This window comes from Platichthys flesus, chromosome 15 (assembly GCF_949316205.1).
Source record: "Platichthys flesus chromosome 15, fPlaFle2.1, whole genome shotgun sequence".
Lineage (NCBI taxonomy): Eukaryota > Metazoa > Chordata > Actinopteri > Pleuronectiformes > Pleuronectidae > Platichthys > Platichthys flesus.
Genome location: NC_084959.1, coordinates 12,651,793 through 12,677,460, shown reverse-complemented (window position 1 = coordinate 12,677,460; position 25,668 = coordinate 12,651,793). Strand labels below are relative to the sequence as shown.

The window sequence follows — 25,668 nt, the reverse complement described above, 5'->3', positions numbered from 1 at the left end:
CTCACTCTGTAGGAGAATCTGGATCGAGCTCGGTGTCTTATCTCGTGCACTGGGTCGACCACAGGGAGGAGCTGCTGTGACGCGGTGCACAGTGACCACCGTGTCAAAAGGCTCCTCGGAGGGTAAGGCACTTGCAAACTTGTGCAGCGGGAGTAGGTGTTATCAGGAGGAGACAGTGAGATAAAGGCAAATTAAACCTGAAACAAGTTGTTTACAAGAGTATTCACCCACACACCCACACACATGTGTTTGACGTCACGGTAAACAGCTTGGATATGAACAGATGGTTTAGTTCGAGTGGAGCGTGAGGTCGCCTGGCGCTGCCGTGCTCGCTGCGGATGAGAGGGTCTATTATAGGCCTCGCTGTGTTGTGCGTGCATGTGAATGACAGTCACTAGCTACTTGTATCTTACTGCCACTTCAGCATCCAGTTGAACAGGGTGTGTAAATTAATCCACTAATCCCTCTGCTGTCTTTTAATTACAGTGGGGACAACAGGTCATTGTAATGCACTTTGCAATTTTAAATTGCTTCTGTTCTCGTAGGGAGCGCTGGGTTTATTTGTACAGTGCAGTTCTGTAGTGTGGTATTTTAACTGTAACTTGGATGATTTCATAGACTCCACATGTGGGCTCAAACAAACATGCAACAAGGGGGAAATAATGGGAAAGATTGTGTTTCAAATGTAGATCTGAACCTGGAAGTCATTTTAATGAGAAACTTTTTCAAAATAATGACTTACTCAGTCACAATAACAACTTGGTATCTAAAAATGACGACTCCGATTCTCAATATAATTACTTGGCTTCTCAAAATAACCACTTAGTGTCTCAAATATAATGACTTTGTTTCTCTCACTCACTATTTTACAATCTTGCAATTTAAAATCTCATAATTTCGATTTACTTTTTGGTAATTGCGGATCCTGCATCGTGTTGACATCTGATATTGGTGGTGGACCCCGGACGAGGGGGCGGCTGATGGTGGATCCTGATGGCGGGCAGTTGATCGTGATTGTGGATTATGGTGCCATCCGATCCTGATGGTGGATCCTGATTATGGTGGATGCTGACTATGGACTATGATTACAACAAGACTGCTTGATATACAATATGTCTACTCAGATACCCTACCATTACTGACCATAATCCATCGCATCGATTCATTTACCTTCCATTATGCTGCAAAGCGTTTATTCTAACCAATGCTGTAAATACCCTTATCTTTCTGATGTTCTAGATTTCAATTGGCATCTATTGCACTTCTGTCCCTCCTGGGAGAGTGATCCCTCACACGTGGCTCTCTCTGAGGTTTCCATGTTCTTATGACCATGTTAAAGGGTTGTTTTTTGTAGTTTTTCCTTACTCTTGTCGAGGGTTAAGGACAGAGGATGGGGACAGATGGGGACATATGAGACAAACTGTGATTTGTGAAAATGGGCTATACAAGTAATATTTGATTGATTTGACTACATCATCATTATAACTCACAATCTCATCATTATGGATAACTGTCTCAAATTTTCACTTTTGAAACTCATGATTTTGATTTAGCATTCATCCTTTTTTCTTTCGATGTCAGAAATGGGCTTAGGATCCCCATTAAATCACAAACCCATTCAATCTGTTGATTGATTTGTATAAAAATCAAAACCTACAAGGAAGCCTTATGACTCCTTGTGTCCTCCAGATGATACAAACAACATGTGGGAGAAAGCTTTTACCAGAAATACTATGGTGTAACTGTGTATGCCAATGTTAATGCTTTTCGTGCTTATATGATAGGATAGGATGGCCATCTGCAATGAAACTGTCTCTTTATATGTGACCTAATTGAAACCATACACCTCTGTGTTGCAGGTGAGTGGGATATACTTGAGTGCTTTTCACTCCATGTCACCCCTCTGAGCCCATGGTAACCCCACAGGCCAGCTGCGTGAGAGGTTCCAGTGGAACAAGTCAAGATTTCACACTCCCAGTCCTGCTGTAAGCTGATAGGAGTGAAGAAAAGGGCGGTGGGGCTGCAAAATGGTCTCATGGCGGACAACATAAGCTCACCTCAGCAAGCGTGGAAGTAAAAATTACAACTAGAACCGTGGCCCAGCATATATGGTCCGAGAGCAGAGAGGAGACATTCTTCCTCAGTGAATTAGAACACTTCCCCTGAACGCAGCTCACAAAACACACTAAGAGAAGTTCAGTTTCAAGGTCAAAGCCATTAGTGATCGTTCAGGGGAAATTTGGTTTGAAGTCTTTAAAACCATTAAGACACAATGAACAATGAAAACAGTTTTCAGTGTGATGTGCCTGTATCCCTCTTAAGCATGTGGGCTGATAGATGTTTTAATGGAACCCATAGGCCTGATTACAGCCTCCACACCTTGTGGTGACCGTCAACTTGTCTGCAGCAGCCCAGCTGTTCTCCCACAGGAAAACAGTCGACATCATCCCCCCTGTGGGCCACTCCAGCCTTATAACCGAGAGCAGATGCGCCGCGCAGCCTCTCCGTGCGCGCCCATCCAAACTCCGCCGGACAACTGTGGAGCTGCGCAACTGCGACACAACCGCGCACTCGGGAGGCTGAGCTCGGACCGACAGGAGCTCGCCAGAGAAACTTTTCTCGGATAAAACGTGTTTTTTTCCTCGGGATCCGCAGAGACCAACACCAGCGGGACAAGACAAGTCGATGGGACAACGAGACCCGCGACAACTTGAATCGCTCCAGCTGCGCGCGCGGTTCAGTTTGGCCAACTTTGCGCTGTAGCCTCATCCGAGCAGCCTCAGTTCCGAGCGGCAGCAGCAGCAGCAGGAGGAGGCGGCTGGATGTGGCAGGAGACGGGTCAGTGAGCTGCAGCGAGCCCGTGTGCGAGTTTCCCCACTGTCCAACTCTCCAATGTCACCGGACAGGATGCTGATCATTGGACTTCTGCTCAACGTCTTCTCCCATGGTGAGAAACCCCTCTCTCTAACGCACTGTTTAGATGCAGAATGTAAAAAACCCGTCGTTGAGGTTATGGTCTGTTAATGTGTGTGCGGTTCAGATTGTGTTGTATTATACAGAATGTGATGTTGAAGAGGAATACATTCATGTCTGCAAGAGGTTCTCATGCATGTCCTTTACCTGGATGGTGACAAAGCCCCAAACCCACATGCACGTGAGGATTTGACTTTATATCTTCGGGAAATAACTTAATTATGAGAAGAAAATTGCCTAATTTTTATAAATAAGAAAAAAAAACAGAAAATGTTTGGGTTTTTAAGTATAAGACAGACATTTATTTAACATTTAGTGATATTCTCAGTTTCACATTTTTTTGCTACTCTATTCCAGGTTTTAGTGAAACTTTTGAGATCACCCTCAAAATACCAGTACAGACTTCCATATAAAAACCAGTCTGACCTTCATTTTCTTAGAAGCAGCATTAGATTTTACATGCGGATGACATCACGGGTTCAGGTCCGTGATTTCCGCCTTGGACGCGTTCCAGGGAGAGCTGTTCATCTCCCAAATATTGATTAGACTGTCCCTGCAGATCATGGAAATATCACACAGGAATATAGTTCAACTAAAGCGCTGCTGGGCTTTATGTGAAAGCATGTTGGCTTTACTGCCTCCGTGAATCATGGAGATTTAACATAAAATGTGCATTAAGGGATTAATGGGATGAGGACTTTAATATGAAAGCAAACATTTATAACTTCATGGCACCAGCATGACTGACTGGTTTGTAGCGTCGGTGAGGGTTGGCCCTTCGCTCATGATCACATGGTAAGACAATGAAATATCTGTCTGTGTGTGTGTGTGTGTGTGTGTGTTTTGACATTACAGTGGGTGATTACATGATTGGTACACACACCAGCGCCTGCATGAGTAATGGTAATTAAAGTCAATAATAGTGACTGGGGCTTGATAAGAAATGTCCCAGCGGAGCATGCAAAGCTTGTCGATCTGTGGTTATTGATATTAAATTAGGTCGTTTGTGATCACAAGTGTTTATCAATGCCGGAGCCGGAGCAGAGAATCTTTTTCCAATTTATGGATTCGCATGTGTTGTCCACAGGTCGTGTATCCCTGTCCACTGAGTACACCTATGGAAAAAGAAAACACCTCCTGTGCTCTTTAATGCAGAAACACACATTAATACTGTTAGTTGTTTCACTGCAGCCAGAAGAATTTACAATATGCCGAGATAAGAATAGTGTCGAAAAGTGACGCATTGGATTCATGTGAATGTCGAAGCTTTCAGGTCCCCGGTGTCTCCCCAGATCCACCTGTCAGACTCTCAGGTGAAATCACACGGAGAGAAACACTGTCAGGTGCCATTTAACTGAGATCTGAGTCATTACAGATGCAAATGAGTCGAGTCTGCCATCATGTGGAGTTCTTCCATTATACCCAATTGCTGAAGAAATGATTGGACTTCATTTTAGTTTTATTGATACCATTAGAGACTAGTGAAATCCCTGCATCACCTTTCATCTCACACAAATGCTGCTCTGTATCTGCACTGCACTTTAACAATCTAACCATAGACTCGGTCTAATGGACGTTCCCTGTCTAAGTCGATAGGTAATGTATAAATAGCCCCTGTGAACTGTCACCTCGTGCAATGTTATTTTTGCCTTGTTATATATCTGGCCCTGAACAGCTCTGTGACCCAAACAATGGAGGTGGGGACTTCAGCTCTGCCAGTGTCTGTCACCGCTGACGCCCCGAAGCTCAGAGCTTAAATTCACCGGAGTCGTCAGTGATGTGTCAGGATCACTCGTCTGTCCCACGTCCAACCTAGACACTGAGTCCTAGAACCTGTTGTTTCCTCTGGCGCGAGTCAACGATTTGATCCATTACTCAGTAATTCTCTGCCAGTTTTGCTTATTGTTTACATGTGCTGTCTACTTCCTTCCCCCCCTTAAGTGCAATGAATAGAAACACATCTCACATATAATGCGGGGGGATCCCTCTGAACGTGTCAGCATATCTCTGGAGATAAATCAATGGAAGGCTTGGCTATCGTTGAAGAACATTAAACTTGACTTTGCCCCTCCGCTGTGAGGCATTAGTGGATTACTGCTGAAGTCCCAGTGCAGACTGACTGGTGACTGTGACTATTTCTGGGAGCTGGTTTAATGGACGTGAATGAGCCGTAACACAGTTGTCGTCAATTAATTGGAGCTGATTTTCAGGCTTTGCGAAGTCGCACAGATGTTAAATGGACTAATGCCCACATGCTCGAGTGGTTTCTATTCAGAGTTTGACGATCTGATGACAGTGGTTCTTTGTGCACATATGTAGGTTCCTCCAAGCTCTTGGCTTCTCTATCTTGGCCACTGTGCCACAGACTCTTCTTTCTGCTGAGCCATTGTCTCTCCTCTGTGCCTGTAATTTAGTTTTGTTTAGGGCGACAGCACACAACGATTAAATTGGCAACGGGCCTATTGGACATCGCTTAGATAAAAACACAATGAAATACGCTTTCTACAAATGCAATTATTTCTCTTATTTGATGTTTCACTTTAAAGAAATTATTTTAATTAAAACCCGCACACGGAGGGTAACTTTAGCATTGAAATGTGAATGACAACTGCTTTTCTGATGCTTGAGTGACAACAGAACTCGTTATCAGGCTCACTGCATTAAAACCTGGAAGTTTCTCAAATGTTATATATTTTGTTTTATCATTTATGCGTCAGTCACGTGTGCTCAGAATCCCTATTGTCACTTTGACATGTTCGCTGGCTCATAAAACAAACCCACAGCCTGATAGAAGACCGTCCATAGAATAATTCTGTACAAGGATTTCTGTGGCGAATCGTAATCTTGGGGCTGCAGCAGGAGGAAGGATCATCCTGAAATATTCACACACAGCTCCAGACGCCCTGACTGGCTGATGCAGCACCTGATTTAAGTATGCATTTCACCTGGAGCGCCGTGGAGGGAAGCTGCCTGCACGACCTGGCTGCATGATCCAGTGCAACAGCTCGTTGAACTTGACCTTATACACCCCACTCAATGCTATGGTAAAGTCTCACAACATGAAGTGATGATTCTTTTACACACTGTGTTGTCACCTGGGTGCTTCGGCCCTGAACACATGCTGTCAGAAAACAGGACAGGAGTAATCAAGTAAATGTACTTTACTTTTGTTTGCTTGTTGATTTGTTTGTTTATAAGCAAAATGACACAAAAAACTATTCAATATTTATCCATAAAACTTGGTGGGAGGACATGGTATGCCTCAGGGAAGAACCTTTCTTCAACGTTCTTTGATGTTGCAAAATATACATTTTTTCAACATTTTCACTGTTTTCCCAAAGAATAATTCATGGATCTTGACATATTTAAGAACCTGATATCCGTGAGTGTGTAAAAATCAATCCATGGGGACTGTTGGGTATTGGTGGAGATAAGCCCTCTACTGAGGCAACACTACAGTACGCATTTGAAAACTACTCTGAACACTTCAGCGTTTTGGCTCTGTATCATTTCTAATCCCTGTCCATTGCAACAGGCCTGAAAACGCATGTCAAGTGGCCGCGATGGCACATGGGCATTCGTGCATCGCTGTACACAGGAGGCCTTCGGTTGTCAGATGCAGAATTCCCGCAGATTGCTTGAATAATAGCTCCTGTCCAACACATGTAACAGCTGTTAGCAAAGACAACAGGGTCAGCATCACTTGTAGCTAATTATCCATTGTTGTGTTCTACACCGTTGGCCGAGGCTAATGCTGCCTGTTTTCTCTCGGAAGGTGATCAAGTGATCAGCGAGCAGTTGTGAGTGTCCACCTCATTGTTTCCAAACATGTGTGGACGCCAGGCGTATCCACAGCAGAGTTGAGGCGTAGTTGTGTGGGCCTGGGTTCCATTAAGTTATTAAATGAAATACTCTGTTACCATCCCAACTGTTTGTATAATAAGGAGAATGGCTGCACCTTCTTTTGCTTATTCCTCATCGAGTCGCCTCTGTGGGGTGAAAGTCTGATTAGAGGCAGAACAACTGTTCTGTACTTTTCTAAGCCGCAGTCACACAGAGATCCAGGCTTGTTAGTTCGTACAAATTGAGGAGCAAACAAAAGGTATAATACGCCTTGGATGAGGCACTTTTGGGCAATTATGGTTTTACCTCTGTTAGATAAAAAAATCATTTCTGCGGCACCTCAGCCTGTGTTGTATGATTAAATCAAATTGGAGCCGTCTGCGGAGACAGGGTCTTGTCAGGGGGTGGAAAAGTCCAGTTGTTTTGTGAGTCGGGCTTTGCACAGGAGATTTCTATTCTCCTGGTTATTGAGTGAGACTCTAGGTGTGTTCTTCACTCACACATGAAGTGTTATTGCTGTCATCAGTGCTGTCCTGGTGCGATTGTCTGGAGGAACCCACGGGCGATAAGAAAGATGTGGAGGAGATGCAGTATGGAGAGATAGTAGAGGAGAATAATGAAATGCAGCAGGCGCGGCACCCTGAGGGGATTGAGGAGGAAGGGTTGGAAAAGATGAGAGCAGAAAAGGGTTAGAGGTTTTATGTAATATACCAGTGTTCAGTTATAATAACACACAATAATACCCAGAAACATGGGTACATTTTCTTTATGTTCAATAATTGTAATTATGACATACTGTATGTAAAAGAAGATAAGTGGGCGGTGTGGCCTAGGTGGTAGAGCGGCGTTCTCCAACACGAAGGTTGCCGGTTCAAACCCCACTCTCCTCCATCTGCATGCCGAAGTGTCTTTGGCAAGATACTGAACCCCTAAATGGCCCCTCATAAATGCTGAGTGTACTAAAAATGTAAGTCGCTTTGGACAAAAGCGTCAGCTAAATGACATGTAATGTAATGTAATGTAATAAGTAATTATCCGACCATTCATTATCCATACCACTTATCCTTGTGGGGTCATAGTAGGGGCGCTGCATGGAGCCCATCCCTGCTGACATCGGGGAGGAGGTAAACATGACATTGTTTGACAGCTGAGGTATCCGGAGGAAGTTTTATTTAATAAGTAGCTGCAGCTTAGGGACTGTTGTCATGAAAAATGAAACCTGAAAAATCGTCAAAACTCAACAGCATCCTTGAGAATAATATCAGTGTATTGCTTTAAACAGTGTGGGAGATAAGTACACTTCTCGAAACCGCTTTTCCCTTTTCTTTAAAAAAAAAAAAGCAGCACGACCGCACTTGCCCAGAGGAAGGGCTGCATATGTTTAATATTAATAGAAGTTAAATGTCCAGTGAGACGATTGGTGGAAAGTGCATCATGTGGAGCAGGAATGGACAGAGTCACAGAAAGCCCACACAAGGTTTAATGAGCGGTGATTGTGTCGTCCCTGATGAAGCACCTATATCCACAGAAACACACTGGCCATGAAGCTTGTTTCAGTGCACCATGGAAACCTGGAGTGTTCATCATAAAAATGAAACTCATTTCCAAACCATCCGTCAAATATCCCTGTTAATCACACATTGCACAGGTTGTATCCGAGCTTTGTTAATCCAGCTCTACTCTGCCCAATAAAGGCATTTTTTTTATTTTTGGAATGCGATGAGGTCAGCCACTTGGAGGTTTTTTTCTGTTTTGTGTATTTTTAGGCTTGGACCCAATCTAATGGTTACCATTGTTTACAAAGACCTCCCTTCCATTAGCCATCTGTCCAACTTTTTAATAAATATGTATATTGAATGAAGTAGCTTAAATCAAAATTAAAATAAGTGTTTTGGCAGGAAAGTCTTTATCTCGTTTGATTAACTAACATGTGCTCTATTGTCTCGCAGCTCTATTTTGTTTACCCAGAGTTTTCCTAGTTTGGTCTCTTAAGGCCAATTAGTGTGTTTACTTGCACAGTAACCTTGATTTAACCGCACAGTATTTTGATTATGTTTGTGTATTTGGTTAATGAGGCAGCACATTTAAATAACACATTGCATCTACACTAACCAGGGTGAAATTAAGAATTTAAAATGTGCTGGTTATCATAGGTCATCCATCCATTTAGGGTTAGAGGGGGGCGGGGCTTAAGCCAGACCCAGCTGATATTGGGCGAGAGGTGTGGTACACATGGACAGGTCGCTGACAAACCTTCACACCTACGCACAATTTAGACTCCAGTTAACCAGTCTGCTTTGGATGGTGAGAGGGCCATGAAATATTTTTTTAATTAGAGCTGCAACACGATTATAACTTTCATCACCAGTTAAGCTGCGGCCTATTTTATTGATTAAGTGATGACTTGTTTGGGCTGTAAAATGTAAGATAATACACGCATGTCAATTTCCTAAAGATGATTTAGCATCAGACAGTGACCTTAATTCCCTCAGGAAAGTTTTATTTTGCTAAAATGACATGAAAATCTTTTTTTATAAATAATTGTTTGATGTTGATTACTTCCACCAACAAGGTTGTTTTCTCCTCTCTCCGTTTATTTGTTGGTTGGACTGTTTGTTTGTGTGTATGCAAGATTACGCAAAAACTATTGGACGAATTATTAACAAACTTGGTTGAAGGATGTGTTATGGGTCAGAGAATAACCTACTACATTTTGATGGGAATCCAGGATTATTTTATTTCACTTTCTTCAACATTACTTGATAGGGCGTTTATTTTACATTTTCATTGATTTCTCATAGAATAATTCATGGATCTTGATGAAAAATATCTTTCCCACAGCTTGTTAGAATTTAAGGGGAGAGGTATATACACAGTATATACTATTTTAATTACATTCTTATTCTTCTATATTTCTATATATTTTTTATATTTCTTACACTTAAGTATTGCATGTTAATTATTACTTGCTGATTTCTTTTTGACTCTTGCTCCTGTAATACTGCACATTTCCCCATTGTTGGTCTAATAAAGGACCATCTTATCTTATCTTATCTTTTCTTATCTTATGCGCTCTACAATTCTCGCTAATTGTCTGTAATTTTCTTTGACCTGTGCTTGAACAATGAAGTGCACTCTGTAAAAAACTCAATCACATCAGGCCTTTATGTGGAAAACCAGCGTGCATATAGACACACTCATTTATGCACAGTCCCATCAGGAACCCATGAGGAGAACGAGTGTAACTAGCAACAGTTAGCATCGGCCTAACTCGCCGAATTGCCGCCCCCTCCCTCGTTAATCCTGTGACTTCCTTCCAAGAAGTCCCTTTTGGGTCACGATCCCCCAACAGAGCCGAGTCCCTCTCTCCCACCATGGTTTCTCCTCTTCTCCACTCAAATTACTCCCAAACAATGAGGATGCGCTGCTGCACATCCCACGCTCAGCTGAGAACGGCAGAGAAATTTGCCGAACCACTTTTGCTCCCTGTGAATCTCAGTGTGCGGTTTTGTCGTTTGTGGCTTTAACCTTCATCAGCTTCGCCTCGCAAAACTCTATTAATCACCCCAGGGAGAAATCAATAGAGAGTGTATTATTGCTCATATATCACGGTAATTCATCTCCCATTCGCACTTCTCTTCCATTTTCTTTTTGCTTTAAACATACACTCCTCAGACGAACCACTCAGTGAACCCGGCCTTTAATTTGGTGCATCTCACAAAAACAAAATGTGAACACGGTGCTTCTTTATCAGCGTGATATTAAATAATGTTCAAGTTATGATAAATGAATATGACCTGTCTGCTGGACAAGATTTAACAGAGCCGCTCTGTACTTTGTATAGATTTTTGTTATCTCTCTCTCTCTATATCTCTCCCTCGCTCTCTCTCTCTCTCTCTCTCTCTCTGTGTTTGTGTGTGTGCAAACTAAAATTGCTGATAGTGTCTCTTTATCGAAGGTGGGCCAAGAGGAGCAAACACTGAGAAGGACTAATGTTTAAACTATTCTCTGCCCAAACAAGAGATATTCCATATGGTCTATTTAAACTGCAGCTAAGCATGGTGGGATATATTACTTGGATGTAATTGTCAAGGTAGGATGATACACAGATCGACAGTTAATCATCACCTTCACATACCTCTGGGAGCTGTGGCTGTGAATATGACTCATTGCTCTTTGTTTTTCTCCCCCCCCCCCCCCCCCCCCCCCCACCTCTTGCCTATACGGAGTCACTGCGGTAGCCTCGGCAGGTCTGCTGCAGCGGTGATGAAGCGTAGCCTCTGTTTATGATATGTCTCGTGCCGAAGTGAGACATGGACCTCATGCGGGGCCTGAGATTGCAAAACATGCAGCAGCAGAATTGGATTGCAGCTGCGCTTTGTGCCGCCAGTCAGCAGGAGCTTAATCGAAGTGTGCGACTGATCAAACACAATACCCTGTGTGTGTGTCTGTGTGTGTGTGTGTGTGTGTGTGTGTATATGTGTGAGCATGAATTGGTGTGATGCACGGTGTATGCTAATGCACTGATGCACAAGTCCGTGTGAAGATAAAGTAGGGACGTATATTTGATTTCTGGCAAGTTCAAACACTTGTTCTGTTAGACAGGATATGTCATAAAAAGTGTGTTTGTGTCGTCTCCTCTGGAAAACATGTTTGCGGGTTTAAACTTTTATTGCAGGGGACAATTACATGTCCCATTCGAGAGGATTCATTTCCTGAAATGTTCCGTCAGAATGCGTTCTTCCACCATTTTGTTCCTTTCAGTTCCAGACATTCTAGACAGAACGCTTAATCAAACCACTCTTAATGCTTAATGACACCACAGATTTCATACGGAAAAATAGATTAGTTCAGGAGGAGCTGCTCATATGCAAACCCGTCCGTACTGAACGACCCTTATATAAGGCAATGGGATGAAGCCTGTGTTTCAAAAACATATACGGCTGATGTTATTTTAAAGCATCTTCAAGCAGCATATTTTCTAGGTACAACTTGCTGATGCACCATTTAAAAAAATGTCTGCCTCAGACTATTTGTTTGAGACAACTTGAGGGAGAAAACATCCTCATAACATCCTAGACTTTTCAGTCACTGTCTGAAAACAAAATTGGAAGCGAAAAAATACCAGTTGTTTTTTTTTTGTTTGGGGAAAAAGACAAACAGTGCTGAATAAATTGGTTTTGTCTTTATCCTAACATGGGGAGATAGTGTCTGACGCTGGTGGACAGCGTGGATCCTGCTGCAGGACACGTTTTGCCCGCAGCTGTTCACGTGTCTCCTTTTACAATAACACCAGCAGAGCTTTTGGGCGAGACAGCCACGAGTACGTCTCTGTAGGTACTTAGTGTGTCCCATCGGAAATGTTCAAACGCCACAGCGATATTTTTACATTTCAAATCTGTTGTAATGCTCTCGTCTCAATTCGTTTGTCCGTCAGTTTGCAGGATAACGTAAAAACTACATGATGAATAACCATGAAACTAGATCAGGGCGCGGATCCAGGATTTTTCAACAGTTTCCTTGGTTTCTCATAACATGGCATAATTCATGGACATTGGTTAAAACGATCAGATAAGTTTAGGAGCCAGATATTTATGAATGTTGGGGAAATTTGGTGCAGATCCAAACAGGATAGAGTGAATTCAGATGTGGTGTGATAAGGGGATTGACATTCTAGTTCTGCCTATTTTACATTTGCAACCAATGTCATATCATGGTTTTTAGATTTGTGACTGCATATTTACTATTATATTTATTTCAGTGGCAAGAAGGTACCTCAGCATTTGCTTGAGAAAGTTAATCCATCAGTGAACATCATATCCTCGATGTTGTAGCCGGTGTCACAAGGGAAATTATGCCTTATTGGGGATTCAGGTTCTTTGCGGAGGATCCAAGACTAAAGATCTAAATTCCATTTTCACAACAAACCTGTTAAGCCTTCCTTTATTTCCTGCCTGTCTTTATGAAAGCACTGTTGTTAGACAGCGGACTCTCCGGCGTTTCCAGGAAGCACTCGCACCGACCAAACAAATGAGATTTGACCGGAAGGTGCCACAGATCCATAAACTGTGTTTGACTTCAGGAGAGCATGTGGGGATCTCACTGGTAGGAGAGCATTGTGCTGTGAGACGTGAGGAATGAGGCTAACGTGTAGATCATAGACCCATGTGACACATTGACAGAAATGTGACACCCGGGTGAACATGTTCATTTAGCAAGAGCGCCTCAGATTCAGTGCATTAGTGACGCTCAAACATGACGCACCGGGGGGGAAAGGCAAACTCTTCTACTGGCAATGAGTGAAAAGCTTAAACCCTCTGATTGGGGTGTAAATGAGGTACAGTATATGTTGTGGTTTTGCTTCGTGACGTGACTTGTAGCTGCTACACAAAGCTGGGATCGACATGAAGCCTAATCGGCATCGGTAAAAACTTGAGGACATTATGTGAGCTGAAAAAAAATATAGTGCACTCATAGAAACTGTACACCTGTGTACATAACAGCATTAGGAGAGAAGTCAACTAGGAGTCCCTGAGAAGATGATGGGATCATTATGATATAATTACAACCCATAACACAACCCTATAGTGTTGTTAAATCATCCGAGAGGCTCCTGGGTTTCTACGAGGAGCATTAAGGTTTCGCCCACGTTGCTGCTCTTATTACACTTGTGTGTTTTCAATTTAATCTTCCTCGTTGGATATTATGGAAGCCTGTAGTGCAGTGGAGCGTCTGCAGAGCACATTGTAATTACACCGTGTTTAGAGTAAGGGTTAACGCTGGATGATGCACGCGAGTAACACAGCGACACACCTGTTGGCGGTGTTTACAAGCGGCAGCCCTGTCCACTGACCGTGTCAACCTCTCCTTCAGGTAGCCTCCCAGTATCTGCATCCTTTGATTGTCTGGTGGCGGAGCAGGGCTGCATTCAGGAGCACTCCTGCATGGTTCTCTACCGGCTGCTGGAGTACTGTTCGGCTGAGGAGGCGGTGTCGCCGCTCGGCCCGAACGCCCGCCTGGAGTGCCTGGAGGCCCAGAACTCGGTGCAGCAGTACCGCCCCCTGCAAGTCTGCAAGTGTCAGCGCGGCTCTCGCAGGGAGGAGCACTGCCTCAAGGTCTACTGGACCGTGAGATTTGCAGGTGGGTTTAAACACTTGCATGTAAGATTTTGGTAAAAGGGATGTATCAGCAGAAATTGAATATAAAATAATCCTAGTGATGTTTTCAGTGGTGTGTTTCATCTGACTTCAAATGAATTGTTGTTTTCTTAACCCTAGATTGGGCCCTTTATATTTCAATACTTTATACTAACACCGGGAGTGGGTCCTTTCCACAGAGGCCACCATGTTTTTTACAGCAGCCTAGACTGGACCTCCTAAACCTTTTGAGTTTTTATGACAACTGAAGGCTTCCACAGGTTCTCTTTCATGTTTAAAAGGGGAGGGCGAGGTGAGCGGTTTTCAGCTGTGAAAGGCAACCTCGCCACTAGATGTCACTCATTTCTACACCCTGAACCTTTAATTCTCAGCTGCCCGGTCATGTGATAATACTCTTCACTGTGATTGTTTTTTTGCAGCATACGATGAGTATGAGGTGTCTCCATATGAAGAACTGGAGTTGAATCTGGTGAGAAACATTGAGATGTCGCGCATGGCCTCCATCATGGCAGGTAGAGTCCCGCTCTAACTTTATTTGGCAAACAAATAAGATATATTTCAAGACATTTCTTTGCTACTGAGTCCCCTTTCTGAAATCCCCTAGCCTCCACCCTTTCTGTGGATGGCCAGAACCAGTGTCTGAAGGCAGCTCAGGACTGTGGCCTGTATGAAAAGTGTGGCTCCCTGCGGTCCGAGTATGTCGTGGCCTGCACCAAGCGAGCTGCGGCCTCTGAGAACAACTGCAACCGCCAGAAATGCCACAAAGCCCTGCGGCGCTTCTTGGAGCGCGTACCGGAGGAGTACAGCCTCGCTCTGCTCTTCTGTCCCTGCTCTGACACTCTGTGTGGGGAGCGCCGGAGGAAAACCATCGTCCCGTCGTGTTCCTATGAGGAGAATGTGAAAGGGGAGGAAAGGGCGGGCAAGCCTAACTGCCTCAGCCTGCAGAACTATTGCTCCAGAGACGAGCTGTGTAGGTAAGTACATCAAGTATACCTCAAGTACAATACAGGACTTTAGAAATGCAGTTTAAAATATGTGGACTACAAATACCACAAAGAATGACTCAGCCTGTCCCCAGTCAAGGCAGCCTAAAGAACAGTAACAAAGGCTCAACGCAGCAGTGTTATTAGCATGTTCCCTTTTAATTTCATTCATTCAAAGCCACAGCTTGTGATTATCCAGCAGTGATGAACCTGCTGATTATTTCCTGAGTCCAAAGATATTGACTTTACTGAAAGAGGACAAAGGAAAGAAGTAAATCCTCATATTCAAGAAGCAAATAATACACAAGATAATAACGGTCTTGTCTATTTGTCAATGTTACAGAGATTATTAATGACGAGAGACAAAAACAGCTACGAATGACAAAATCCTCTCTCTGCTTTATTAGTAACAGATTTGAAACAAGAGAGCGAGGAACACTAACGCCCGTTGACACGAGCTTCTTGTGTTCCACACGTATGGTTAACACGTGTTCTGCCCAGTGTGGGAACAGCACAGAAACACTCGTCACCTTCTTGCAGCTCAACGTGTGCGGTGCTCTATTTCCTTCAGGTTGTTGGCTGCATTGTCTGTGTGATCCAAATGTGTTTTTCATGGTTTGAGCTTTTTTTTAAGCTGAATCGTGAGTTTCAGGCCTCAGAGGTCTAATTGACACTGGAGATTCCATGTTTTTTTTCCGATTTTTCCGATTTCGTCCCCACTGCTTTTTGAAATCATAATTTGTCATTACACACAATAACATAATCCTATCTGAGCTCCAGTTCAAAGTAATCAAGTTAGCAGCCCAGTTTAAGGATGGTGGTTTGTGTGGGTGTGTAGTAAATACTTTGTATTTATAGAGCAATTTCCAAGTCAAAGTCAAATTTATTGTCAATTCTGCCCTAAGTACAGGACATGGCCAGGATTGAAATGCCAAGTAGACAGGACATATAAGTACGCATAAAAGTACTCAAAACATAGAACACAGTACGACATAGTATACACATAGAATGCAGTCTTAAATTGTATAGTTCATTCATTCATACACTGCCTCAAAAGTTGTCAGGGGCAATTTGGGGTTTAGTATTTTCCGGCGAGTGAAATGAGGAAGACTGGGAATGATAGTGGACCATCCGCTGTGCCCCCTGTGCCACAGCTGCCCAGTAGTTTATAAGGTATATTGTGCCTGCATGTTACTGCAGCCAGCCACACTGCTGTACATGCTACAGGTTTTGAGTTTTAGTTGTAAGTCTAAAAGATGAGCTCAGGTTGCAGAATTATCTTTGGCTAGTGTCCAGCAGTCCAGAGCGCTCAAGAGCAATCTAGAGCAATCCAGACTGCTGAGGCTATAGTCACCAGCTACAAGCCGGATTAAATTAGAGTGACGTCTCTGTGGTTAACAAGTGGCAGCAAAGCATCACAGACTTGGCTAACATCGTTTAAGTTGTTTCTTCGGTTGTTTCTATTTAGTCACATTTTTGTGAAGTGATGTTAGATGTTGTTATTATTGGGCTGACTTGCATGTGCTACTTTCTACAGAAGATGGTGAGTGTTAGAACTTATATTTTATTCTGAGTATTTTGATATAATGTTTTTTGTCTCCAGATCATTAAAAGAGAGCTTAATGTTCACGTGATGTTCATCTATTTTTTAAATATATAGATTTTTATTCTCTTAGAATTACTCTATGACTATTGTAGAGTAATGTAATAATATTATTAGACTTTTAAGTGTTTGACCCCATGGAGCGGAAAGTTTTTGATTAGTTGGATGACGTTGGTCTTGCCGATGTTTTGATAAAACAACACATGGTCTTAATGCAAGCTCCCATCAGCCATGCTTTTTCTCTGTCTTGCATTTTGCACTCTTGTGGAGTGTGTTGTTTTGTTTTAGCTCGACCCCAAATCCCAAAATGAAATTGTCAAAACACTCTAAAATGCACAGTTTCTCTGTGCTGACGTATGAAAAAACAGTTTTCTCCTCTGTGTGCGTGTGTGCATTTGTGTGTGTGCGGGTGTGTGAATGTGTGTGTTGCAGATCACGGTTTGCTGATTTCCAACACAACTGCCAGCCCTCCACTCAGTCTGCCTCTGGCTGTATGCGAGAGAGCAGAGCCATGTGCTTGAAGGCCTACGCTGGACTCATAGGTGAGATGGAGATAGCAAAAATAAAGAGAAAGAAGAGAATGAAAGAGGGAACAGTTCAGGGAATAACAGACTGAGAGCTACACAAAGGACTCATTACTGGAAAATAACCGTTGGAGTCTGACTGATATTTGGCTTATATCATTTTCATTTTTTTGGGTTCATAAATGCTCGACTGGCAAAAGCTGCTGCTCTGGGAATCCAGTCAGCATCACTTTAAAAAAATTGATAAAAAAAATCGCATTTCCAGCAGACCATGATGTAATGGAATTATGATACAGTTGATATGATTTCCTTTTGTTTCCGATACTGTATAAAAAGTAATTTTGTGCAATTATCAGTATAGAAAGCTGGCAAATTGGTGACAGCAGATCCCCAGGGAAACTAATATTGTTAGCAGACTGCTTTTTATACCTTCCACCAGGGTGTGGGCTGAAAATGAAAATCCTCCTCCTGAGGGGAAATATTGCTTTGAAAGGTTTTTAGAGTTGCACCTGTAATATGGCTTTTGTCTTCTTTCTTCAACCAGGAACCATCATGACTCCCAACTACGTGAGCAACAGCAGCACGGAAGTGTCCCAGTGGTGCACGTGTGACGGCAGTGGGAACGAATGGCAGGGCTGTCAGCGCATCCTGCATATGTTCAGTAACAACCTATGTCTGCGTGAGTGAAACTTCATGAGGTCACCACTGTCCCTGCTGAGTCCCAGTGATGAGGGCTAACCGTTCCAGCTCAAAGGGAGTTGAGGCTCTGAGAGTTTAATGCAGGAAATATGAGCAGCTTGTAGTGTAGATGCTGTAAATGTCCATGTGGACAAGGAGTGTTTCAAGCGAAAGGATCCTTAACTTCCTGGATGTTTCAACCACAGCAAACAGAATGGTCACAGATGTGAAGCTTTTTCACCCTTTTGCTCTTCGGTCTGCCGGGAAATTATTCCAAAATATAAAATTTGATGAGGTGATGTCCCACAGATGTCCTCTGACAAACCTGGGGCACGTTCAACCTCAAAATGTTATGTGCGATTTTGCAACGTTTTCTGTTGTCAGTGTGCAACGGGCTTTGAGGTACGTTGTCTTTCGTTACCCAATCAGCAGCAACGTGTATCTAAACCCTGCCGTGTAAGAAAGGCAGTGCACATGAGGGATTGTAAAGTTAACTACAAATGTGACAGCTTGTGCTTGGTGTTGACATCAGCTGCTGATGATGTAACAAGCATATTTGAAAATGTTATATAACACGTACTTAAGCTAATGTCATCTACCTCCGAGATCTCTTCCAGAATGTGGCCAAGTTTGAAATACTCAGCTGCCATTGTGGCAACGCTTTAGTATCACACCTGTGACGACCCTCTTGTTCTTCCTGCCTGTGTGCCTTGCTCTGTTTTAATGTTTTGCTAGTTTTATCACTGGATAATTGGATGAGTGTATTTGAGGAGTGTCTTTGTATCTTTGCATTGTATATACATTAAGAGTCTTTAGTCAAAAATCTCATTGACTCCTGTGTCGAGATAATGGCGGAGGGAAATGTTACCTTTTATCTGTCATATGTGAGCACAGACTTAATTGAGACGCTGCTCTATCTGAGCATTTTATAATGTGCATTAGTGCAGAATTCAAATGAGGTGGGTAATAATGATTATTGAGAGGGCGAACCATTGAACCATAATGTTTTCTTATAAATAAATTAATGGCAAGGGACATTCTCCCCGCTGCGTGGCTTCCTGCCAAATGTTAATGTGATTTCCCAGTTCTGTGGAGTCAACGAATCCTGCCACCAAATCTGATAAACAGAAAGTTATCTCTTGTTGAATTGTTGCCAAACCCACTGGGGTGGATAATGCACTAAAAGATACAACCTGGGAAGTATTGTTAAAAGTTCTTGAATTAACAGCTGTTATGTAACAGTATTTAACGTGTAAAAACAGTAAGAGGCCTGATTGGTTCCACATTGTGTGTGAACCAATCTGTAAAATGTGTTTGGCATTTTATTTTGGTCCATGTCCAACCCACTAACCTGGAGAAGGCTTGGTTTATGGCTTATACTACTGCAAGCCACCAGGGGACCATCAAGACATGGTGGCCTCACTTTTAGGGGAGGTTTAGATGCAAGACAAGACAGCATCTATGGTATATATTGAAAATACAGAAAGTGGAATCAGGGCTGTTTGAAACGTCATTGGTTTTGTATGTGTCGGTGAACAAAGTGTTGGACACATACAAGTTTTGTCCCTGTGCCAAATGCGTTTAAAAGTCGCAGATAATATTTTGGCAATGCTCAAAAGATGAATAACGGTGTGATCCTATTGAAGATGACCCCCGCTGTTTCTGTTTCAGGCAACGCCATCAGCTCGATGGGAATCTCGGCGCCTCCCGCTGTGCAGAACACTCCTGTGCCAGCTTCTCAGCCCTCCCCGCGGGTCTACCAGGAGAGGGTCCATGTCAGCGTCAACACTCTCCCAGGATTCACCAGTGTAAGTTCTCCCTGCACCTCCTGACGGTCTCTCCGCGTGCTGGTGTTGGTGGTCGGTCGTGTAAACGATGGTTACACCTAAGAATCGCAGGGACTATAGAAGTGACTGGGGCCGAGCAGCTCCCTGTAACCTCCGATTATTCCCCCCCACCCCTCGCTGTGGCTCAGGATTAGCCGTAGGTGTTTCCAGCATTAGACTCGACCCTTACTGTTAATATTCATGTATGCACACCCATCTGCTCCATATACGATTTTTTCACCATTTTAATCCGTCTCATTCCACATTTCCTCTTCCTCCTGTCCCATCCCACGATCCCTTAAAGCACTGAGCCCCCTCCGCTGCTGGGCCATATAATGGAAACACATATACAGTTCATTTAAGGATGGGTTTTTGGGTTTCCTATTATGTAGCACTTTTTAGACTATGTCAGCAATAAATGTCTCATGTGATTAAAGAAACTTCCATGTGACAGTTTTTTTCCTATTATTTCAGGAAAGTCTCGAAATATGTCCATCTGTGAAACATGTAGTGGAAATGGAGGAAGCGGGGGGGGGGGGGGGGGGGGGGGGCGAACAAGTGCTCTGCTCTAGTTTTGGTGCCATTGATATGTCAAGGCCGATTTGAATAGACTTTAGAAAATGAAAGCGCAGGCCTAGGCCAAGATCTGAGGTAAAGGCTGAGCCTCTTTCAAGCCTGTTCACCCTCGAGTGTGAATTTTTTTTTTTTTGTGAAATTGCAGGAAGTTGGGACAGCATTACACAATTGAACAAGAACACGAAGGAGTCTTTTCCTCCAATGATATAATGTTCGAACAACAAGGACGTTCATTTACTGGGAGTAATAACAAAATTATATTACAGTGGAAACTAAATTAACAGTCATTTTCTCTATTCAAAGAGAAAGACTACTCTTTTCTCTGCACCTTATTCAAAAGACACTATGGAATACAACAGCAGAATTGGTGACAGGCCTACGTCAGACCACACCTGTCTACAGATCAGTCACTACCCAGGAGATGTATACGCAGCCCACGTAGATGATGACGACTCATATGTTAAATAGACTGTATTTATATAGCACTTTATAGGCTTAACGGCCTCTCAAAGGACTATACAGTCACGTTCAGCCATTCAAACACACATTTATACAGTGCATATCCTCTGTACCAGTGTGCCCATCAGGGTCAAGCTTTAGGGTTCAGCATTTTGCCCAAGGGCACGTCAACATGCGAACTGGAGGAGCCAGGGATCCAAGCCCTTCTGTTCTGGTTAGGGGACGACCTGCCCTATCTGCTGAGCCACAGCCGCAACTGCATCAGGCTGAAGAACAGTATTCACACAGAAGAGTGCCGAGGTTGAAAATTAGTTTAGCCAACATCTGGGCAGCAGTGCAGCGGCAGTCAGCTGATTGAGAATCATGCTGGTTTATAGTCAGTCAACCAGTTCTTTTATGATTTTATATATTTACTTTTATAATTCTAACGTCACACTGGATGCATTTCTCAAGGAATCGACCCGAGTTAATTAAAAGGGACCCTTATTGTTATTGTCAGTATTTGTCATAAGCGATAAAATGTCATGTTTTGGAGGAAGATGGCTAAAAGTCTTTGCTTTTCATGATATATTTTTTACATTAGAAAATGTGGTGTTATACATTTAGCCTCTTGACACCTGTCATGTTCCATAGCAGCCATCAAGAGTTTAGACATCAGGGTGAAGTTGAGTTCCTATGTCAGAAAACAGTTGTTTACCTATGTGCTTATTGCGTACAGCATGAGCCTGCATCAATAAAAAATAAACTACAAAAGGTACATACATGTATGTTATTGCACATGCTCACTGTTTTCACATGTGCCAGATAACATGTAACACAACAGCTGGGAGAAAAGTATCAGTTTTCAAGTCTGCCAGCTGTTTGCAGTTTACAGTGGAGGTCAGGGAGGGTATTGACTTGTTTATACACAGTACAGGCTCCCCCCCCCTCCCCACAGCTTTGAAATCTGCAGCTGCTAATTTAACTTCACACAGAGCAACCCTCTGCTGTGGAGGGAGCGGATCAGATGGAACAGGCCAGTGTGTCCGGTGTCTCCTTGTGTCCTGATACACACTGGATATGTTTTTATACTGCATCAGTAATTCTGTCAGCAGCAAACTTCACACACACACACTCTTTTAAGTCTGAACTACTCCTTAGGACTTAAGTTAAAATTTCTGTGGAGTAGATGCTTACATTTTTTTTCCTTTCTATCTTTTTGGGTCTGGACTATTTCAGCATTTATGTCATGATTGACCATAGGCCGACTGAGCACAGTTCGTATTTTGTTGCAGGGTTTTTTGTCCTTAGTTGTTTTTCGTCTAAAGCTGTAGAATATTTTCATATGTATTTCTTTATTTTGTCTTTCTGTTGACATCTTGTGATGTTTACTTGATTGTAAGAATCCCTCTTTCCCTGCTTCTACAGATGGAGGAGAGTGAGGGAGAGGAACAGGTTGAGGAAGAGACGGAGGAGTTCAATGTCATCCCGCCTTATTCTGAGAAGGACTCTAACACTGAATCGAGGGCCAGAGGGAGCCAGCAAGGGGGATCCAGTCGAGCAGCACCTGCCCTGCCCTTACTGCTCCTGACCACACTCATCCTGGACTGGAATAGTTGGGGCTACTGAAGCCTCCATCTCATCCCCCGCTCATACTTTACACTCGCTACCGCTTTCAAATCCATCACAGCACTCACAATGAACCGTAGAGGACCTTGGTGAGGGAGAAATTGAAATGATCTCTCTTAACTTTTCTCATTCTTTCAGTTTCTCTTAAAAACAAAATTCTACTGACTTCATTCTGTTTCTCCTACCACTGCCTCCTCAAGTGTTGAAAGATACCATGTCGTCCTGCAGCATCTACTGTGCCCTTGCCCCAAAGCCCACGAAAAGGAAGGGAACAATGTGAGCAGATAGTTGAGTGCATGGGTGAATTGAGAAGTGCAGTCTGGGCAAAATACTCCATCTAGAGCCTGCTTCACACTCAAAGTGCATCCCCTCTTTTAACAAGAAGCACATCGCCCAAGGCCAGAATCCACTATACGTGCTCCCTAACCCATAACCAGTCTACTCCTCTGCAAGAGGACCTGAGCACGGCTTCTGATTTCTATTTCATGAATCATGTCCCATCCATTTCTCTGCTTCCCCTTCAGCTCTTTCTCCCCTTCACACTGTGGTTGACCAAGATCATCCCCTTTACAACAAGCTAATATGAAACTGAACCAAACTTGCAGCTGCTTCGTATTACAAAAACATTCAATAAAAGTTGAATGCATTGTCACATTATGCATATGAGAGATCCTCTTCTGTCCCAACCTTTAGTTCTTTAACTTGGTGCACATAAAAGCAGAGCGCAACACTCACTCCACTCTGACTCTTTTGTTAACCCACCACTTAGTATCATTCCTACAGGGGTAAATGGCTGAGAATTCCAACCACGGGCAAAAGAACTGAGATCAAATTCTATTCTATTGTAGAAGTGATGAGCGGAGAAAAGCAACATAAGCAATTACAGCACAATTCAAATTGCTCAGCACGCAGGGGAAGTCTGGAGTAAGGCTCAGGGGAGGAGATAGCCAATTTACTGCTGTCATACCCGCTCACTTTTTTATCCTTCGGAGTTGTGTTTTTAGGGCTCCTGTCCCATCTAGTGCTGTGGATGTTGTGAGAGCGAGATGTGGAGATAGGGACGGACACAGGAGGCCGTAAAGCCTGCTGGCTGCTCTGATCGTTGAGCAGTACATTGAGCCATTATCTCTGCCTGAAGTATCTTTCGCTGATGTTAATGATTTTCTCTCTTATGGCTCATTTTCTTGTGAAATTGCGCAGCTGCAGGGATGTAGGTAAAGAGGAGTGTAGTAAAGTTTTTTCTTTCTTTTAAGATGGATAAACTTTTCCAATTTGAAGATAAGTTTGCAAGAAATAGCCAGAACTGTGTAAGGAAACTTTCCTTTATTCATTCTTATTCAAAGCTGTTGTTGTGTGTAGTATTAACAGTGATGGTGTTGCAATCCGCTTGCCTTGCCGTCTCCAAATGGCTATGACCATTTCCAAAAAATATATCACTCAATTAAAATCCTTGGTTAACTGTAAAACACAAACGCGTGTCAGTTTTTTAAACAAACCTCAGCCAAGTCCCAAACGTCCCCTTATGTAAAACAATGTTTATGTAAAACCAGATTTAAATTCATAAGGTTTTTTATTCAGATCTGCACCAAATGAAACACTTATTAAATGAAATGAGTCTCCTAAATAAATAGATTTCTCTGTCAAATTTCTTTCAATGTTAAAGAAAAGTTAAATATAGGAATATTTGAAAACATGTCCTCCTTGGCAGAGATGTTTGAAAAACACTTAAAGAGGTAGAATTACCTTTTTTCTTTTAATGCCCCCACCACTGGATCGGTCTTGTTTACATGATGCTTAATTGACACCAATACTGACATTGTGATGGGGACTGAAAAGACAGAAAGGCACTGCACTCAGGAGTCATGCATTTTCAAATGCTAGTCCAACCTCCACTTATTCCTCAAGCTTATTCTTAGTGGGACTAGAATGGGTGCTGGTGGAGGTTACCAGACTTCCAGTGACTCTTACCCACTTCAGGGTAAAATGACACCATGCTGGTTTGTGGCAACTCTCGTGCTGAGAATTTAGCTGCAGGAGGTTAAGAAGTGGATGACGGAAAGGCCACTTAACAAGGCTCTGAAGTGTGACTGCCAGCTTATAGAAAACACCCTACAATGCTAGAGACTGGTACCCACATATATATATGACGCATAGCCAGACGACAGAAGATAAATAAAGATGCTACAAAAACATCAGCCATCACTGTGCTGCAGCGTCACTGAGGCTTCCGATTTCAATCCATTGAATTCATTTCAAATTAACAGCATCCAGGGGCAAGTCTCGATTACTACATCCATTACATACACCTGGCCTTTGTTTATATCTGTAAACTATGTAAAGTACCATCAAACATGCCTTGTATAATTTTTTTTTGATGGGCTAAAGAAAAAAAAGAAGCGTATTCTCCATACACCACTGAAAATTAATGTGTGAATATCCCTAAACTTTTCTTTTTGTTTTTGTTTTTGGTTGTATCTTGAAAATCCAGTTGAGAGAAAATGTCCAGTAAAGTTTCCCACGCTGACCTTGTTTTGAAGATGTATCCAACATGCCAAATAATGCTGAACACAATGTGTAATAACTGTGTAATTTTGTGACATAGCAGAAAGTGTGCCGGTTTGTTAAAAGAAGAATAAAGTTCACACTGGAAATTTCCACGTCTAACACAGAAACAATTATTTACTTCAAATGACTGTTGTGGATTAAGTTTGAACATTTTAACCTTTTACTCTTTTAGATTTTCATTGCAAAAAAATATCATCTGAACAGTAATTTTTTTTGATAAACGCTAAACATACAGCTTTTTACTTTAGACTCAAATTTACTTTTTACAAACCTCAGAATCTGTAAATAAATGATGAATCACTGCTTTCGTTGGCTCGTAGCACTTTTGGATAAACCGAGCCTCCTCTTGTGTTTGTATCTTACTTCTGACTGACGGAGGTGATTACAGGGTCTTGGGGCTTCTACATCTAAAATGACACCAGTGTGACAGGAACAAGCTGCAGTGAATCATTTAAAGAAAAAAACAGAAACTGGCATAAGCCTGTGCTTTAATTATAAAAAGTACAGCATGAGTTCTGTCGGGCTTCGTTTTTTTGGCCAAATTCAGCCAACCGAATACAGAGTTAAAATAATACTTTCGTGATCTACTCAGTCAACTGAATACTTGCCGATACTTTACCTAGCAGAGCTGAAGTCGGACACACTGAGAAAGTTGAAAGCCCTTTGGATTTTGGACATGCATGCTGTTGGCTGTTCGGTTGAGTTGAAGCATGATGTTCAAATGTCGGACATCCCGTTGCTTACCGGCGCCATTACCTCTTCGAAGAGAGGTTTTGTCCCTGAAGTGCAATGATAGGTTGGTGATGTTGTGATGGAGAGTCAGCATGGACGATACCCTGATTGAGATTTGGACACTGTTCATAGAACTCGAAC

At 42.7% G+C, this 25,668-nt stretch overlaps 1 protein-coding gene across 1 annotated transcript; it reads left to right on the top strand.

Annotated features, from left to right (window-relative positions):
• Window positions 1-2,386: 2,386 nt before the first annotated feature.
• On the top strand, window positions 2,387-24,884 carry LOC133970078 (GDNF family receptor alpha-4-like). The gene is made up of 8 exons (XM_062406897.1): window positions 2,387-2,947; window positions 13,690-13,956; window positions 14,393-14,485; window positions 14,578-14,947; window positions 16,992-17,101; window positions 17,628-17,762; window positions 19,433-19,569; window positions 22,030-24,884. Exons 1-8 carry the CDS (start codon window positions 2,893-2,895, stop codon window positions 22,228-22,230), a joined length of 1,368 nt encoding a protein of 455 aa, XP_062262881.1. The 5' UTR covers window positions 2,387-2,892; the 3' UTR covers window positions 22,231-24,884.
• Window positions 24,885-25,668: the final 784 nt, after the last annotated feature.

Excerpts from the sequence above, each read along its gene's own strand:
- LOC133970078 (XM_062406897.1), top strand. The coding sequence starts at position 2,893 with ATGTCACCGGACAGGATGCTGATCATTGGACTTCTGCTCAACGTCTTC. Across the intron at positions 14,948-16,991 it reads TCCAGAGACGAGCTGTGTAG|ATCACGGTTTGCTGATTTCC; the intron begins GTAAGTACATCA and ends TGTGTGTTGCAG. Across the intron at positions 19,570-22,029 it reads CTCTCCCAGGATTCACCAGT|ATGGAGGAGAGTGAGGGAGA; the intron begins GTAAGTTCTCCC and ends CTGCTTCTACAG.